Here is a 20484-nt window from a genome sequence, read left to right as displayed (position 1 = left end):
TTTTAGTAAAGTCTTTTCAAACTTGCAAGCGGAAAAGGAAAAATGAGATAACTGAGATAACAGGCAAGAACATGAATCATAAACATAACGTGAATAAGAACAAGCAAACAATTTGGGATTGTATAGTTGTTGTAGGTCTGAGACAAATTTCACAAAGGTGGCACCAGTATTGATGAGCCCTTAACCGAGAGATGTTATGGTTGACAGTGTTTAGCTGCTACATTGTAATGTAAATATTGTAATACAGTCGTGTCACTTTCATATCAAATTTCAGAATTTAGTTATATAAACTGATACAGTTATACAGTTTTACATAAAAACAGTTGACAAATAAAATGTTTATATCTCCTGTTTAAATATGTGTTTGTTTACTAGATGAATGTTAAGAAAAATCTGTGTTTGTTTACTAAATGAATGTTAAGACAATGTGACTTTCAACAAGATCCAACAATGTTGTGCTTTGAAATCTAGATGGAGGTGTTGACGTCAGCAGGGACTCGTTGCTGTCTGATAAGGGGGACGTTAGACAGACTCCTCGGGGGGATGAAGCAACACCGAGACAGTTTACTCCCATCAGGAAGAGTAGGAAGCAAATGAGAGAACTTAGGTAAGACTTTCAGCAAACAGCAAAATAAGAAACAAACTCAAATACTTCAATAATGGAAAACACAAGAAAAGTAGTCTTTCGAGTCTTAGAAATTTCGATTCCAGGTAAAAGTCAATTTCAATTCTCAGTATAAAGTGTACAACAATATATAAAAATAAATATATTTTTATTTATTTTTTATTTTTATATATTTATACATTTTTATACAAAATATAAAACATAAATAAAATAAATTTAACAAAAGATCTATGATGCCATTCGTATTTGGACACTTTAATGAAGGCCGCAGGGTACAGCAAAGTTATAAATTTTGGGAAAACATGTACTCCAATTGGGTTAGGTATGGACCCACTGCTTCATAACCAAATAGGCAGGGTTAAATAAGACAAGTAACTGGTTTTATTTTTCTACTAATTTGTTCTTTCCAGTTCTGAAGAAGTTGAAGTGAGACGTTCCGGCGCTAGCCAGAATGCTGGGTCATTAGTGGGTATGTTACAGTGACGAATTAAAACTGCAGTTTAGTTGGCCTCATCTCACTCCAGGGAGAAAATTTAGGGTGTACACCATCCCCCCCCCCACCACCCCTTCACCCCCTGTCAACTCCAAACAAACAGTTGAAAATTGTTCTTATCACACTCTTGAATAATCTTCATTCATTTCCCTGGCTCTATGCTTAATAATCTTCAGTATTTCTGAGAAGAACAAAAGTTGTTTCTACAAAAATTGTCCAATTGTTTCTTTTTCTCTCTGTCATTTTGTTGTACTTGCAGACTCGACAACCTCGAAGGGATCTAATCCGTGGTCGTGAGAAATACAAGAGAGCAAGATATATTCATGAAAATTGAGCTGAGATGCAGCCAGTTGGGACAATTTCCTAATGCTCATACTACCTCTCTGAACTGTACTCCCAATATCATGCTTCAAAGCACTAGTATTGACAGTGTAAACACCTTGTTGAACAAATAATAGTTGTATTGAGATATACTGTAATGTCTAAAACTTAAAATAAGGTAGATTGGAGAATCTACAGATACTGTATGTGACCTGTCAATGACCTTTCAATGACCTGAGTTTGTGACCTTTCTGTACCAGCCAATCTGTAGTTGTCCATCAAAGTGTTCTATCACCGCAGAATGTTTCCAATACTGAAGTCGAAAATCATATTAATTTCACCATGGTTCTTTTTATTTGGAAACTAAGCCATTTCCAAGTTAGTTTATGGATAAGAAACATGTTTTGATATGGCCTCCCTCATGCCCCAGGGGTCAGGTAGCTTGCTCCCTACTAACAACTGGCTAACAATTAGGTTCCTGATTCAAATCCTCACCAGGGGCCAGACTAGCTTAACTTACTCAAAATCGCTGCTTTGCAGTGTTGTTTAGGGGAAGTCTTATGTGGATATGGCATTTCCAGTTTGCAAATTGGGTATTGGTTCTGTTCTTTCAATGGTTTCAAAACGACTTCGTTCACCATAGCTGCACTGCAGAGATGATGAATGTGATATTTGCACCTCCGTCGGTATTTGAGAAAGTGGTCAGGTGCCGAGGTACTCTCTCATCCTGCAGATAGGGACATTAATTGACAGTCTAGGAAGCAGGAATGGGATGACAATTACACGCCTGCTTGTCTCGTAACTTTCTTGAACCATAATCAAAGAGAGAGGGCTTGATATTAGCCGGTGTTTATCCATAATCATCACTTGGAGGATAAGGTTTCAAATGAGATTCTGTTCGCTTCCTAACCCTTTCGGAATTACTAACCTTGTAAACTTTAACTGTGCATCTTGACAAAGTTAATACCCTCAATATGCATGCAGTTAGTTAATTTGTACAATGCTGGTGTGTCGTGGAAGCTTAAGTATCCAGTAGGCCACTATGCTGCGGAAGTTACAGTGTACACTAAATATTCCTCTTCAAAACTTCACAATGTAAAAACTAATCTTTCGCACACTTGCTACCATCTTGGCAAAACATCAGCACTTGGTAAAGAAAAACCAAAGAGACTGTAATTTTTCATTTTTTAAAAAAAATTTATGCAGTGAGTAAATCTCGTCCAAACCGGGATTCTCGGAAATGTAATGTTTTCTTGTGATGTAAGCGAGTGCGCATGCAAAAGGAACAAATTTTAGTATTTTATGGTTGGTACATCTCATCATAATAGTCATTTTCGAAATTTTTAAAATGTTGACAAGATTTGATTAAGTGTGCAACATGGTAATTTTCAAATTCCCCCCCCCCCCACCCCGACCTCCCATTTTGCAATGTACAAAGTATTCAACGTTATGTCCCTTCTATGTTTCTCTAGCAAAGGTTGATGGAAATACATAACTGCCAACTACGAAAATATAGATACAAGAATAATGTTTGACCCTTTTAACTTATTGTGAAATTCTCCGTCCTGGTAAGAAACTCGAAACTGGCTTTATTGAATATCATGTTTTTTTGTTTGTTTTTTTTGGGGGGGGGTTTCTTTTTCTTTTTCTTTTTTATAGTTAAAAGTAAACCATGCTCCCTGTTATATCTGCAGTGTTGCTACTGTGAAGGAGGTTGTGTCTCATGAAAGTTAATAAAGTGGAACAACGCTTCAGATCTGTTATAAGCGCTTGGAGAAAAGAGGACTCGTTTTGGTCGAGGACAGAATTAAAATAATTTCAACGAGAAAGTCATCTACCCCGATTGACTTCTATATCCCAATAAAAATGGTACAACGCAACTTTAAGCTTTTCGTCGAGTACCCTATTCTGACTGTGCCCTAATGGGAAACATTTTGCAATGATATAACTAACTCCAAATGATACATATGTTGCTTGTTTATATCATCCAAATAACGGCTTAAGTGACCAAGGGATTTAGATTTCATGATGGAAAGAAAGGGGCTTGTAACACACACCGAGCATCTGAGGATTTATCTGAGGTTTATTTAGCACAATTGGAGTTTGATTTTTGCTCTTGAAAGTTTGGGAGAAAAATCCATATTAGAGATCGCTGAATGGTTCTTGGTTGGACAGCCGACCTCACTCTTGCCTTCTCGGGCTTGAGCAAAGGCTTCCATATACTGGGGTGGGTACAATTCCGTTTGAAAATGCCACAAACTTTACCGAATCCAACGTATCTTCTATTTTTTTTTTGTTACTCACTTTTTTGGAATGTTGAGTTGACCTTTGTAGAGTATTGCGCCTTACAGGTTTCCTTTCAATTTTTAATCTTTCATCTTGAAGTAAATATACAAGTTTTATGTAAACATTATAGGATTGGAATGTGTGTATTATAGTTTGACAAGTTGAAAATAAGACTTAAATAATCGAAGTTGATGGTTTCTGAGAGTGAAATGTCACCACTGTTTACATGCTCTTTAAGTTAAAGTAGGGCAGTGGGAGAAAAAAATTGGTTTCTTATTCCTACTGTAAAAAAATGTAGTCTTTCAGCAATAAATATGGCCTTGAATTTATAACCTTGCTCTACTTTTCACCTTGATACCGAATACAAATGTACAATTTTAGTATATTATTCAATTTATTGCGAACATAATTACTTTATTTTAATGTCGTATTTAACTGTTGTGTTCTCCTTTGCTTGTTGCATGCCTAAAACAAATGCGGTGCAGTACAAATTGTTGATTTGATCTAATAAAATGTCCACTTCGTGTATAAACTAACAATGAAGTTACAGACTTTGAGTCTTTGTCATCTGTCAACGTTTTATCTTCTTAGCCTGAAGAATGTACTATGTATATATGCCAATGTTCACCGAGAAATGATCCATTATAATAATCATTACCAGGCAGTTATTTCTTTTAAGACGCTTAAGCGATCACGAATGTGGGAGAAGCCTTCCAATTCAACATTTTAAATCAAATTTGGAATAGGCTGGGAAGCACTATAACTACCGGTAGCAGTATCATAGACCTCCCCCCCCCCCCTAGGCCTAGGTTTAAAGTGCGATGTGTGATTTATGTGTTCAACAGGGCCGTAATCATAAGAGGTGGGACGGGGTAATCCCCCCAGCCAAAAAAAAAAAAACAAAGAAGGAAGGAATAAAACTGATTTCTCGCTAAAGAAACAGAATGACCAAATAAGTCTTAAATGTAAGATTCAAAGAAAACCGTGTATTTTCAGGGAGAAGATATAACCATTAGGACTGATACAAACAAATACATCCTGACATCCTCAGACAGCCAGTTCTGATTAACAACCCAATAGTGAAGGAGCCTTGGCGTTCCATGCAGATAGGAGCCAATGACTCATTTACACACAGAACACTGTGCGCACAGAACACTGTCCATTCGTCTAGGGATATTACAGATTGAGGTAGGCCTACAACACAGTAAGAGTGCCAATTCGTACTTAATTCCATCATTGCGAGACGCACAAGATTGTTTGAATATTTGCTGAACTTTGCAAATCGGAATATAGAAAGTTGTAAAAGGCTTGGTGTGGGGAAGATATGAGTCGGGTCAGCCAGCTAATTTTCTAATGCTACAGTAATACCACTCCACTCTGCCCGCTCATGTCATACTTCGAAGCACTCATACTGGCAGTATGAACAGTTCCATAATCTTTATCTGATTCTCATGCTAATACCACTCGATACTGTCCTCTCAAATTATGCTGCAAAAGCACTCGTATTGACAGTACAAACAGTTCCTAACCTTCATCTTGTTTTAATGATAATACTGGCACTCCACACTGTTCTCTGATATCATGCCTCGAAGCACTCATGCTGACAGTATGAACAGTACCTAACCTTTATCTGATAGAAACATGATGTTCTTACTGCTTATACTGTTATGAAAGTACAGCACAGAGCGATTTGTCCCAACTGCGTGTTATGTTATAAAGTCCGCTGACTATTCATAGCCACTGCACTCTTCATTTTGATCTTTTGATCGTTATTATCATTATATACATGGCGCCACCGTATAAAAGTGACGAGATATAAAAACAAATTGCCTGTTTGTGTATATTGTTTATGGCAGCCTTACACAATCAAACATTTTTACACTGGGTAAGCCTAAGTAATCACAACGGTATTACCTGACAACCTATGTAACACACACGATAACAATTAACTTCAGTGCCAATTACAAGTTTACAACAACGTGACAGTATGTAATAACAACAAATGCAGAAAATTACCAGCTATATATATATATATATATATATATATATATATATATAGCTGGTAATTTTCTGCATATATATATATATATATATATATATATATATATATATATATAAATATATATAGATATATATAGACATATATATATATATATATATATATGTGTGTGTGTGTGTATATACAATATATCCTGAAGAATAGAAATAGTTAGAAATCAATACTAAACATAGGTTACTATCTTTTTATCTTAGATTCGACTAGTTCATTCCTTTGCACAGTGCATGACATTAGTTTTGAAGTTCAACTACCGCAATTAATATCATTTCATCATATTACGTCTTCTGTTCACTTGGCAACGGCAATAATGGAAAATTGAAAAGAAATAAATAGTTCAGGTTATGTGGCTCCAAAAGCTTTCGAGACGAAACATATACAGTGAGAACCTTAATATTTTGAAATTAAAAGGAAATATGGAAGTAAATTAAAGGAATTTCTATAAGTATTAAGGTAATTCAAAGACATCATATACGAGGGAACTGTGATCAGTTCCTTCTGATCAATCATCTTTGGGACTTCCAGTATCTGGCACAGTCTCCACTTCGTCTCCCTCATTTGTTCTCTGTTAAACGAATAAAGATGTTTTTTTTTATTTTATTTTTTTAGAAAATAAAGTACAACAACTGATTGGAATAGTATATTAATATAATGAACTCATCGTATTTAACTATTCAGATAGAAATTTTAGCAATTGCCATTTGGTATCTGAAAAATAATTTAGATATCTATCTACATTGTGAACCAAATTATGCATCTTTTGGTATTATGTAAACAAGCTTGTTCAATCATCATAGGTGTCCCCGTCATCATGGTAGAAAGATCAGTTTTTTTTTTAAATGAATGTATGCTTCAAATTAATACGTCCATAACAATGACCACATAAAAAACGTGGCAACAAGGCAAACACTCCACTTAACTAACGAGATAACTAGATACAGTACTGTGCCAACCATGTAATATTTTGAATGCATTGAAGAATACCTGAAAAGTTTCAAAGAAAATTACTTGAGGCAAATACCTTTCCAAATTTGTTCTTCACCAGTCCTAAAAAAACAAAAAAATAGCAAGTTAATAAAAAAAATGTAAGATGAATTTACACTAAAAGCAACAAGAATCACCAAATGGAACAAATACACAAAGCAATTAGAAAATATGTGAACATTTTTACAGATGCAGTTAACTATATCATTGTTAACAATAACATATGTTGTGTGCATTTATCATTGATTTAATCGAATATTGGACAGTGAATTTGAGTAATAGTTATAAAACACTGGTAATTATTGATTTTTATAAAACGGCATGTATTGCTCTCTATAAGAACAATCTGAATATTTTCCGTTACACATACCGACGACTTAAGTCTTCTCTTCCTCGGTGTTCTTTTACACTGGGAGTCCTGTGGAAAGAATTAAAATGATTTCCATCAACTTTCATTTAAAAAGCAATCAATAAATTACAGCAAATTATGCGAAAACAAGAATTAATGTGCGTTTATCCATGTATGTATGTTTGTATGTATATATATTTATATTTATATATATATGAATATGTATATGAATATGTATATATATATATATATATATTTATATATATATGAAATAATCTGATTAATTTTCCGTTACACATACCAACGACAGAAATCTGTTCTTCCTCGGTGTGTTTTTACATTGGGAGTCCTGTGGAAAGAATTAAAATGATTTCCATCAACTTTCATTTAAAAAGCAATCAATATATTACAGCAAATTATGCGAAAACAAGAATTAATGTGCGTTTATCCATGTATGTATGTTTGTATGTGTATATATATATATAATAATCCGAATTTCTAAAACTTCTGCTCAATTCAGCAGAAATCAGTAAGTCGCTTTGCCTTTACAACCATGCCGACATCTTCTCTATAAAATAGTTTCAATTCCTGCCACTCCTTGTCACTTTCGGTGATCATGCACTGAAGAAGAGCTAGTTTTGCTCGAAAGCTCTGCAAAAACCAAACATTGGCTGTCTTACTCCCAATCACTTACCTAATTCAATTATTGTATCTCACTCGAGACCCAGCCTTTCTCTAAATGCAGCATTGTTGTTTAACAGTTTTTCCGTTATTCTTTTATATATATATATATATATATAACTATATATATAACTATATATATAACTATATATATAACTATATATATATATATAACTATATATATATATATATATATATATATATCAGGTATGATGATGTACAAATTTGATAGGTCTATATTCTTTAACTATCAATTACTGCGAATGAGTCATCAAAGGACACATATATACATATATATGTACATGTGTACAAACGAAAAAAACATATATATGTATTAACAACTGATGGTGATATAACGAATTAGGAAGATGCAAACTTACAATCCAGAGACCAGATTGCATCTGCAACACGAATTCCTTCCGATCAGAAATGCTCCAACGAACTAGTAAACAAGTAGTCGTAAATATATGTTTACAACTCATCTCATATTGGAAATGAATAACATGTTTATTAAATTTTGAGGCATTGAAAAATTGTCGTCTTCTATAATTATTATAACATTTGCCATAAAATGCAAATTAACACATGTAAATAATCAAAAAGTTGTACCTGTGATGTCCTTCCTTAAGAATTTGGTGCAGTTTTCTAATGAGCACGGCATTTTTAATGTCCGAAACCTACAAAAATACGGAGGGAATTTACATTTTGCACTTAGTACTCTGAATCACGCAACAATAATGCAACAATAAATAAAATAGATCTTTCATTGCAGTAAACATTGTCTTTAATTGAATTTGCTAGATAAACCAACGCAATATGGTGCGAAAATCACATTAATATACCAATTTAATGCTAAATATTTGGGAATAATTTAACATTATATTAGCTTACTTTGAAGTTTTTTGGTGTACAATATCACGGGCAGCAAATATATGGCATTCGTGTTTACCGGGTTGTACCAGAAAGTCACGTGCAGCTCGGTAAACCAGCCAATTCAAACAAACTACCTTGTGACAATTTTATTCACAGAAATAATACAATTATGAACATGTAAAGAACACTCACTGTACGGTCTCAAGATGTGTACAAAGGTTGCAGTACATCAACATAATCTTTGCCTCCTCATTTGTTATCTTTGTTTGTTTTCCTTCAAACGTTATATTTTTAACCGTTTCCAAGACGGGTACCTCCATCCCGGATGTAATTACAAGCATGTCGTCAGTAGACAGCTCAACATCTACACAATTTGTGAAGGATACATCTTCTATGGGTATCTGAAGTTAAAAAAAAACAATGTTGAAACACAAAGCTACAAGTATGATTAGAAACAGAATCCATAAGCATGGAAGGATGCTATAATATCGACTTGAAAATGTGTATGTTTGATAGAATTTTTTCTTTCTAAGTTTATTGTTTAACAGAAGACTGTCGTTCCACGAAAATCATCTTCCCGATGAATTCATTAATATTTTGTTTTTATTTTGTTACGTAGGTTAAATGTGTCCATGAATAATTAGGATCATAACTTCTTGACCTTGCTTTACTTTTTATTTTATCTGCATGATGTACTGAATTTAGCAAACGTGTTATCTTAAACGCATTGTTTTCTTTATGTGCATTTTTTGCTCATTTCAGTTTGTATAATAAATGTTATTTGGTGGATTAAACTTATAAAACTTGTGCGTTTGCACAGTTTGCAATCTCAACTAAATCAAACAAAAACCTACCTTATATTTAGAGGCAATTTTTAGCAACTCAATTTTAGACCTTTGCAGTAGTGGATACTCGCATGTGGTAATGTCTACATGCTCACTACAAAACTTAGTGAGAGATTCCTTTATCGTCGACAGCTTTCTATTCAGTTCATACTTCAGCCATGTAGCAGGAATCTCCATATCTCTGTAGCAGTTGATAAATGTGTCCAAAAAATGTTCGTTGAAATAGGAAGCAAACAATGGAAGAAAACATATTCGATTCAAATTTAACAGTTTTACGAAATGTTCCAGTTCCGCTTTTTCCATATTCTCTGTGTTTTTTGCTGCGTACAATTCAGCTAATATAGTACATTGAACCTCTTCTTTCGAGTCAGTAGATATCGGGTGTCGAAAGATCCCTAGTCGTTTGAAATGCTCATCGTAGTCGGTTTCATGTTGATCCTGGTCTGTTGATAAATACTTAGCAATCACTTTTTCCTTTTCCAGGGCCTCTGTTTCGCTAAATATTGAAACATCTGCGTGATGCCTTGTTTTATTTTGGTGGTGTAGCTCAAAGCACTTCAATAGGTAGCGAAATATAGAAATCCAAGATTTAGGTTCGCTGTTATCAGTTTGCTCACATATCAAGTGGATATAGGCAACAAGCAAAAGTGGTATTTTGCACAATTCGTTCAGAACCACATTTTCAAGAAGTTCTGTCTTAACTTGTGCAGCGAATTCCTTGCCCTGTTGTCGTACATAATTGTGGATGTACGCTTTACGTGTCTCTTCGCTAAATGCTGTCATTCTGAATCGTTTTGAAGAGATAACGATAGACTTGACACATTCAAATGACCTTGTAGTGATTACTACTTTACAATTTCGAAGAGTCTTCTTCTTTAAGATGTCTGTTAACCAAACCAGTTTTTGATGTATTTCTTCATAATCATCGAGTATTATCACAACTGACTGACACTTTTTGAGGACTTTAGCTATATCAGTGCTTTCAATGTTTGAATCGTTAGGCAACAGATTTGATTGAATCGCATCATATAATGAAGAAAATTCTGTCAATTCGTTAACTCGAAAAAATATCACTAGTTCTACTCCCTTCAAAGATGATTTTTCATCATTTTCACACCATTCCTGTATCAGCTTTAGAGAGATCATTGTTTTGCCGTACCCTGCATCGCCTTCGATTATAACAACCGTTCCAGTATCTTTTACAGAAATTGCTAAGTTATGATGAGAATCTACTTTCTCCCAAATTTTGTGACCAGTGAGCTTTTCGGTTTTCAAAAACTGCATGTTATTGTCACAAAACAGATCACCGACTTCAAAATGTTCATGTTGATCGATTTCTACTGGTCTTAAATCACACCAAAGTATCTTATAGTTGTCCCGTAGCATCCTGACAAAGTCAGCTTACATTGGAAAAGAAAGAATAAAAATGTGAATATATTACATATATTATACATGGACGGATGCGCCTGGACGTGTGTAAAACAATTCATGAATCTCCCTACGCATTCATTATCCCTTGGTTAAGATTCAAAAGCATTCTGACCTAGTCACATCACCATAGAATGGAACATACTGTGACATTAATTCAACAATTTATCCCATAAAGTTATTATCAAGAATGATTTTAGGCGACCGGTTATGTTTGGAACTATGAAGTCGTGTGGTTTACAAATGAACAAAACGTAACTTTAAAAGATATTGTCTATATGGGCACATAATCATGATTTATAACTGCAAGATATATTTACCTAATAAAAGTATGCCGTTTGAAGAAAGTTGATCTGCAGGCTGTAAACACGAATGGAATCTTACTATAAATAGTTCAAGACTAACAAAAACTCCATGAATAAGTCATATTAAATATACATATTATGGCATGTATTTCTTGAAAGTGGACAAAACCGTAAGTGTTCAAAGGAATATAAACAGATCAAATTAAACTGGATTTCCAAAGAAACAAATTTCATCGGATTTAAGAACAAATAAATGGCATTTTACCTGAAATTACACTGAATAACCAGGGTGTTGCCCAACATAATTGAAATCTTAGACTGACGAAGCTACATAAAATTCAATACGCCATATTACAAATAGTATTTGGTAAAATGTAACTGATATGTCCTGTGGAACGCTCTTATAGTATGGATATTATTTGTATCCTATTGATGATCTTTTTTTAAACAGTTTTATTGTGTGAATGCCTCAGTTGTGATCATGGTATCTCTAATTCACACTTAGGATATGATCTTAATTGACGTAATTAACGTTTTATTCTCTCTATCTATGTCTCTCTGCATGAATTATGCTTACTAGGTATCTGGGTATCAGCTTGATCCTAAGTATATCATATTAAACAGGCCATGAACATAGAAGTCTGATTTTACAAGTAAAATAATGTAGGAATGAAGGTAATTTACCTCCGTTATATTTGGTAATAATCGAGACGTTTCTCCTGTGTCGAGGAAAATAATGAAAGATGACTCATACAGCTGATTACTACTTCATTTAAAAACGGGAACTTGGCATATATGTTACGCAAAGATTGAATAAGCGTGATACTAAGTACCGTACTCTGTGGAAACCCAACTTATTTAAATTAAATTACATCAAAAATATTAAACAGTTCAAATCAGACGGTGAAATTACAGTAAACATGATAATTAAACAAATAAACAATTATTAACAAAGCTTTTGTCTTTGCTTTTCAATGTTTGTTAATAATGGATCAAACTTTTTACTTCAGATTATCATTCTTTTCATTTTTACTCTTAAGCGCGATGTTCGTTCAAAATAAAAAAAAAAGTATGATCGTATATAAAATGCCATGTACAACGATGCATATTAATAGGTTGGGTAATATTTAGCAAACTTCCGGCATCCATTCAAATAGCATTTTGTCTCCTAACATGATCTAACATTAAATAATCATATAAATCACCGGCACTCTTTGAGACCGAGGGAACATTCATGTATTTTTTTTCAGTGAAAGGTTTGTAACATGAAAAGGTGGTAAAATTACCTTCTTCTGCTTTTTCGTCGCTGTCTTTATCGATCTGAAAAGCCAAAATGTTACAAAATTGCATTGCAAAAAGCGACGTTTCTGATTTGACAGTGTCCCTGTAAGACTGCATGTTTCCAAATGGTTTATAATCCACTTAAAAAATCAGGAACTGAAAATTGTATATATTAACGCTGAATTGTTCATATGCTAACGTTATCTCTGTTCATAGAAATCTTGTATTGGATAGTTCTGGAACATATTCTTCCTTCTTTCACTAAGTTTTTGTTTACGATGCATAACAACATAACACAACACGAATATAACTGCTTCATAACAGAACACTTAGATGTTATTTGAAGAATTCATCCTACCGATGTCAAATTAACTTTATGAATTTACACAGCCCAACATTTCAGAAACTTTCTTTTAAAGTTTAAAATTACCGCATTTAATCCCAAAATGCTAAATATGAGTCATTGGGAGCATTTGAACATCGCTGGTCAAGAAAATCTAGCTCTCGATGACAGCAACTGGCTGTCCATTCTAGCCTTTACTTTTAAAATAAAACATGGGTGCTTGGTACTATAGCTTTACACACACACATATATATATATATATATATATATATATATATATATATATAACCTATTTGGATAAGACGACAGGAAATTAAACTATAAAATAATCATACGTGTCTTTCCTTTGGTGGTTTAATTAATACACAGTAGGGACATAATCGTTGTCCGAATTGAAACAATTGAAAAATAAATGCATATGGTATATCCTACCTGTGGAATCCCCTCTGGTATCTGTGCACTGAGTTTTGCATGAGCCATGCGTTGTATTTTTCTGTAAACTAAAAAGACATTACATATCAGTAAGATTACCTTAATCATCAATAGATGCGTTACCTTCAATCATAGAGTAGCTTGTAAAAAATATAACATTGAGGGAAAAAAACTGTACTATTTTTGTGTGGGGAATACATGATCACCCGCATTCGGGGAGCATAGGAACAATTAAACATGTAGCGGATGGAGGAGTCCATTAAGAGAACGATGTTCTTAGAGACATAAACAAGTATTCATTCTTAAAAAAGATAAATGATGATAAAAACGAGGAGACTTAACCTTCATATGCTGAAAATTTATATCAGAAGATTAACAAAACAAGTTTTTATTTGTTTTTGTTTTTTTCCTCGTAAATATCTATTGTTCTTGTGTCATAACATGAAAACTACATATTGTCTATGAAACTAGAAGCGCAAATATAAAAAGCAATATCCATCGGTCTCTTTTGTATTCTTTTTCATTTTTAAAGGTTTTTTATTCACCCGTCTTTATCGAAAAAGCCTTCACCGAACTCAAATCGTAGCTACAAATGCTCACCGCCGCGCCGAACAAAGCTCCAGTTCTTCAAAAATGCAATCTCGCGATGCGCCGAGTTGCCCCTACAGAATCGCCATCGTACAGTAGTTATGGCCTTCTTTATACTCACTTTGTGAGTTAGACTGGGCACTCCAATCTATGGCCCTTGTCACCATCTCAATACGTTACCGCTGGCGAATGGGTGAATTGAATTCAGGGTGTTGTACGTGTGTTTTCTTTCTCTCTTAAGGGAGGGTTCAAGTTTTATGACAAAGCTATACTGGGTTTAAACGCAGTCGTTAAACCAGTGATGGAATGACTAATTCTGGTAAATTCTGCACTATGAGAAATATTTAGGTGAGCTTGGCTTAAAGTCAGGGCTCATGATCAGTTATACGGAAAACTCTCGTTTGGAATTTGGAGTTTACTTTACGATCGACTAGGTAATGTGGAAGACCTTTCAAATTCGTCGCTTTGTTCAGAAATTCCTTCCAGAAAGTGTCTTGTCACTTTTATAGGTAGAAAATTACCATTCTGTGAAAGTATGAAGCCATCTACAATGGGGGATTTGTAACGACAGGATTTTGGTTTGAGACACGCCAATGGGGCCTTGGTGACAAATCTGAAAGGGTATACTGGCAACTTGGTGACGAGAGCGTGTTGGGACAGTCTCGAGAGCTTTGTGCATATTTTAGCACTGTTCGTTTGCGTTCATGTTGTGGGAGTGATTTAAAAGTTTCACAAAAATATCAGCTCTGGTTCAACAATCACTACAAAAAGACATGATGTTTTCGATTTAGCCTATATTATGTAGGAGGCGAACTCATGTAAATCAATAAAGTAAATCAATTTTCGTGTCGTTTTAAAAAATAGCCAAATTTTGTTATTGAAACCAGCCGACTCAGTTTGACGTTATTGGTTAATAATTTAACAAATATGTTACAAAATATTCCCCAAAATTATGGAAGACATTACCTGTCCAGATGACGATACCAAGTAGTAGGCCTACCACGAAAGCGGCAGCAGCGAAGATTATCGCAACTTTGTATCTTCTTTCCAGGTGAACACTGTTGGTTACTGTCTCTATTGGAGGAATGTGATATTTCAGTCAAAGTAATTTATTAAGCAGAAACAATAAGATCAAGCTAATAATTTACAGCAACACTTTGATTTCAAGTAACCACATTTTAAAGTAGTTTTCATCACACAGATATAGTTTTAAAGTAAACCGTGTTCACTTAACAACGTAATACATAGGACTAGCAAAACTTTTTATAAAGTTCATTAATAGTGTTTACCATTGCTTTCGTACGTGTCTAGGAGAACTAAAGTCAATCCTCGTTGATAGTGTAAGAAATTGGAATGTTGACCAGTGGTTATGCACTCCAATGTCAAGTTTTTTCTGGAAGTTCTCTCCACCCGAAAGTTTGAGGTTAGGGTAACATCGTAAACTTCATCTACTAGTCTATTTTCAATCAAGTGATTAGAAAATGTTATGGAACCGCCGTCTTCTTCATGAACAATTCTCCATTGCAGAGTGACGTACGGACGGATTTTCTTGACAGAGCATGTCAAGCTTCCTGAGCTACTGATGTTGACCGTACATTGACCATCGTTGGTGCAACCGTTCACAAGAAGATATGGAGGCACAGGTAACGCTTAAATAGAAACGAAGAAAATCCAGATAGAAATATAAAATGTTGTTTTCTTGGATAATCCCATATCTATCCACGTTATGCAACACATATACTTATATATGAAACTTAAATACCTAGCAGTGACATTTGGGGTTCCTGACTTAGAAAAGGTCTGCTGTGTTTTCTGATTGTTATGAGAAACAAAGACTTCAACTGTTTCAATTTTTGAAAAGAGCATGGTGCATTATATTTGAATATAATTTTAGCAGAAAAGTAATTCTGTACCCTAAATGGAGTTTACACAAAATACAATATTAATCGTTTGGCGTTTTCTAGGAAGAAAAGTTAGTCTTGTTGGTGACCGAGACCAAAAATGATCAACTTTTAATGATCAAACTTTTAACATAAGACGATGTAATGTAACATTTTTAAAAGATCATAACACATTAAATGTTGAAAATTAACAATTGGAGGTACTCACAATATACCGTCAAATTATATGCCACAGTTTTAATGTTCATGTTTTTTTCGTAAAGACACACATGCACACCTTCGTGTTTCACAAGGATGTCGCTTATAACCAGAGCTCCATTTGGTGCAACCATAAACTCGTCTGTTAATGCTCTCGAAGGATTGGTATCGCTAAAAATGAAGTAGGCTAAGTCTTTATAATGAGTGCTGCTAATTTTCTTTTTCCACAATAAATATGTTGGTTCTAGATTGCCGCAGCTTAAGCTTATGTTTCCTCTATGTAAAACATAGGATTGGTACATCCCTTTAGAAGGAATCATGTAGTTAGAGTTTTCTAACAGCACCATAGACTCATTGATTGGTAGAAGCAAAGGTATCTCAACGGCTTTACAAACGACAACTACTAAAGGTAAGGTATTTTCGAATTGATATGTGATGTTCGCATACGAGCTTTCCCATTCTTCTCCACGTAAAACAGAATAACTTTCCGAAATATTTAATTCCTTGGTTGATGTTCTTATCCACCACGAAAGTGCCACCGCAGGTCTGGAATCACGTACATAACAAGATAAGTCAATTCGGTCTGCTCTTAAAAAGCAAGTCCTCCTTCCTTGCTCACATTTATCAATAATAGGGTAATCTTGTTTTGGTTTGACTGCTTCGAAAAATCATGTTAGAATAAAAAAAGTAAAAAAAAAAACATCGTTTAAATATAGCAGGTGAATAATGCATAGACACAAACAAAACACAATGTTAATATATATATATATATATATATATATATATATATATATATATATATATATATATATATATATATATATATATATATATATATATATATATATATATATACATATATATATATATATATACATATATATATATATGTATATTTATATATATATATATATATATATATACATATATATACATATATATATATATATATACATATATATATATGTATATTTATATATATATATATATATATATATATATATATATATATATATATATATATATATATATATAGTTGGTTGGTTGGCGTCTATCTTGGCGCAGAGTGCTCTATGTCCAGTGGACAGACCTCGTGTGACGATCGCTATAACGCGTGAAACTCCGAGTTACAACTACTAGTGTTCCACTAGTCTCAACTAGTATCAATATATATATATATATATATATATATATATATATATATATATATATATATATATGAAATCATAATGAGTTGAAAAATCCAGAACAGTGAAAAAAATGCCAATCTCCACCGGGATTCGAACCTGGCCCTCCCGCTTTATATGCGGACTCCCTAAACACTAGGCTATGGACGCTGATTGCTTATCCAGAGGTTCGAAACCGGTAAGGAAGGTCGTAATTCCACTATAGGCGATATATATATATATATATATATATATATATATACATATATATATATATATATATATATATATATATATTTATATTTATTTGTATACATATATATATTTATATTATATATATATATATATATATAACTGTGTGTGGGCGTGTGTGGGCGTGTGTGTGTGTGGTCCTACAACGGTATTTAGTATGAAGTTTATAACAAATGTATATGGTAGTTCCTATGGGGCAGTTAGAATTTTGTAAATCTCGCTTTTCACTGCGTACTATCTAACTGAACAGAACTGAAATGAAATGATAACACTTTCAACGAATTTACGTTGATACTAAGGCAGGTGTGCTTGACGAAGACAGTTTCAAATCTTCGTAGCTTACTTATAAGGTTATACGTTCTTTAAAGTCATCAGTATTATTTTCAAACATATTTTTAAATTTCTCAGTGAGGCATAATGATTGTCTTGGTTTTCCATGCTAGCGCTGCTAAAATTTTAGTTTGTTAATGTGGAAAGGAATCCAAATACTTTTAGCTAAGATATTTCCCAAACAGAGCATGATTTATTTAGATATTTCAGGAATTTATTCCTCACAAAGATCTCTGTCATATACGCTTAACAGAATGATTCGGTTGGAAATTTATGTATCACCAAATATGAATAGCATTTTATGTACGGTGTAGATATCAATTTGTTAACATTTATTAATCACACAGTGGATGACAATTATTTTATTTACATTTAATACACTTTTCTTAAGAGGGAAACTAATGGCATATTGATACAATTCTAATAAAATACCATTCACAGCTTAGCAAGCATTGCAAATCTTTTGCATTTTAAGGACAAATAAAAACGAAATATTTGTTGTAAAGTAAAACTTTTGAAAAAAACATATGCCACGACGACCTCACAGACTACTTATGGGATCTGCCTCCTGGAAGGATTAGCCTGTTTAAATAGGTTATATCCAAGCAACTGTTTTGCGAAGTTTGATTCAGATGGGATTTTCAACAGTGTGGAATACATTTCTCTTTAAGATTAGTTTTGCATTATCTGCCATCAAAAAGTTCTTTTAGTATGAAGGGAAAGACCCCCACCGAAGAGAAAATCGTATAGTTAATCACTTACCGACTACTTTGACATAAACGTCGTATTGAACTGTCGGAACAGGTTCCTCTTCAAGGAACATAAATACCCTAAAAAAGTGTTCATGCTGCAATTTCACATTGTTGATGACGAGAGAACCATTAGGAAGAATATTGAACTCCCCCGATTCGATTCCTCTGCCCGATTTGACAGAATTCTTGTAATACAAAAAGGGATCTTCACTTCGATGTTCTGTTGTATTGTACCAAAATGCGCCGTAGTAGTGACTACCAAAATTGCACTGGATAATACCCAATTCACTGAGCTCGACATACTGTACTGAGGCGCACAAATCATCTTCACCTAAATCCAAATGAAAAAAAAATTATTGTTATGCAATTTTCTACAAAACTACCACATTCGTTTTCTTGAAACATAGTGCTTTAACTTACACTAATTTTAGGTTTGTAATCTAATTAAAAAGACGCCGTTAACATATACTACACTTTAAGATTCCATTGTCTCCTTTATGACCGAATAATAAACTTGGAATACTTTAGTCTTACCGATTGACGAGGCTCCATTCATTAGCAGGATGCACAGTACGATGGCGAACTGAGAATGCATTGTGTATTTGTTAACACTATTCTGTGAAAGAGATATGTTGAAAACATTACAATCAGCTGTTTAGCTACAATGTTATTGAATAATTTCTGTGTTCATGCCAGAACAGCTTAGTGTGTCAGGCCATAACCGCTTTTCTTTAATTCAAGGGAAGTCCGTTACAAAATCAAAATATCAGATATTAACTTTAAGTGGATATCTGTATTAAATTGCGACAACTCGTTATACATTTTTGGTGTAGATATCACTCATAATAATTTTGTCTTGCAAATCAGTTTCATTATGATTATCGTCAGGTATTTGAACCTGGTGTAGACTGCAATATTGGACGATAAACGTTTAATATACAGTAACACTCACGTAGCAAAGACGGTGTACAGTGTTTGATTTTTTATATTGTCATACGACCAGTTATAGTCATTATTGAAATAGCTGTAGGTTTACAAGATATTGAATTGAGTGGTACAAGATCCACTTCTATTCACTTTTCGATAAAGTGAGATTTCTCTATTGACATAAAATCAAATAACATGTTAACATCATCTTATATCAAACCAAATAATAATGATCATAACATCAAGTTACAAGTCCGAAGGTTTAAACTAATAAAAAGCGGGTTGCATAAAGGAAAGCATACAGTGCAGTACATTGCCAATACTGTAGGACTCTGGTATATTGATCTAACTTCAATGTAAAATGTTAATAAGGTATAACGTCCAAAATAAACTTCTAATATTTGTTGATGATGTGCACGGAGGCACCTGTTATGTGTCAACGTGTAATATGCTTATCGGTGTAGGCACATTCACTATGTTAGTATGAAGATCCAAGAGGATCGCACTGCAATCGTATCATATAATATACTATCGGTACTAGTTGGTGACCAGATCTTAGTTGCTTAACGAATCGGTCAGAACGAATGTCAGTGTATTATATGAACAAAATCATTGCATTTGCCAATATTATAAGTTGCCTTCTTTTATTGATAAATAGCTTTGGTGTTAGGGATACGTTAGGCATCTTTCACGTTTATATTATGAAGTTAATTTATTACACTAGAAAATAATAGCCCTTTTCCTCGTCAAACGTTTAATTAAGAACATTAAGTTAATAATTTCTCTGAAAGTAATTTTACATAGCGACATGTATGTTTGACATAAAATGTTTCTAAAACTTTTGCAGTATATAGTAGAACATTATTCTAGAGTGTTACAAGCATTCACATTTGGATATCAATTGGGAAATCAGCCGCCTTAACTTACATTGACGTTGACGCGTTTCAAAAATAACCTTAGTTGGTTTATTATTTCACCACAAGTATGTGCGTCCCCGCTAACTCTGCATTGAAAAAAAGCGCCCTTGTTAATTCCATGTATGTGTTTAAATGTATATAAAAATACGCG

General features: G+C 33.7%; 2 protein-coding genes across 5 annotated transcripts in view; one reads left to right on the top strand and one right to left on the bottom strand.

Moving 5' to 3' along the window:
- LOC139982601 (kinesin-like protein KIF27) overlaps nt 1–3295 on the top strand; it is a 105605-nt gene extending 102310 nt beyond the window's left edge. For all 4 annotated transcript variants that reach the window (XM_071995533.1, XM_071995535.1, XM_071995532.1 and 1 more), the window contains 3 exons: nt 472–607; nt 1036–1094; nt 1378–3295. In XM_071995533.1, coding sequence (XP_071851634.1) covers nt 472–607; nt 1036–1094; nt 1378–1415 — 233 coding nt within the window. In that variant the 3' untranslated portion in view covers nt 1416–3295. The remainder of the gene's footprint in view (nt 1–471; nt 608–1035; nt 1095–1377) is intronic.
- Nucleotides 3296–7394: 4099 nt separating this feature from the next.
- LOC139983826 (uncharacterized) overlaps nt 7395–20484 on the bottom strand; it is a 48236-nt gene continuing 35146 nt past the window's right edge. The window contains exons 2-15 of the mRNA XM_071997639.1: nt 19024–19105; nt 18500–18820; nt 16000–16644; nt 15180–15539; nt 14857–14964; nt 13303–13370; nt 12533–12566; nt 11931–11965; nt 11262–11301; nt 9523–10913; nt 8861–9069; nt 8405–8472; nt 8176–8237; nt 7395–7463 (exon numbers count right to left, since the gene is read on the bottom strand). Of these exons, the coding sequence (XP_071853740.1) occupies nt 7395–7463; nt 8176–8237; nt 8405–8472; nt 8861–9069; nt 9523–10913; nt 11262–11301; nt 11931–11965; nt 12533–12566; nt 13303–13370; nt 14857–14964; nt 15180–15539; nt 16000–16644; nt 18500–18820; nt 19024–19084 (3471 nt within the window). The 5' untranslated portion in view covers nt 19085–19105. The remainder of the gene's footprint in view (nt 7464–8175; nt 8238–8404; nt 8473–8860; nt 9070–9522; nt 10914–11261; nt 11302–11930; nt 11966–12532; nt 12567–13302; nt 13371–14856; nt 14965–15179; nt 15540–15999; nt 16645–18499; nt 18821–19023; nt 19106–20484) is intronic.

The sequence above is a fragment of the Apostichopus japonicus genome, chromosome 16, assembly GCF_037975245.1.
Source record: "Apostichopus japonicus isolate 1M-3 chromosome 16, ASM3797524v1, whole genome shotgun sequence".
Classification (NCBI taxonomy): domain Eukaryota; kingdom Metazoa; phylum Echinodermata; class Holothuroidea; order Aspidochirotida; family Stichopodidae; genus Apostichopus; species Apostichopus japonicus.
This window is presented reverse-complemented; position numbering and strand designations above follow the sequence as displayed.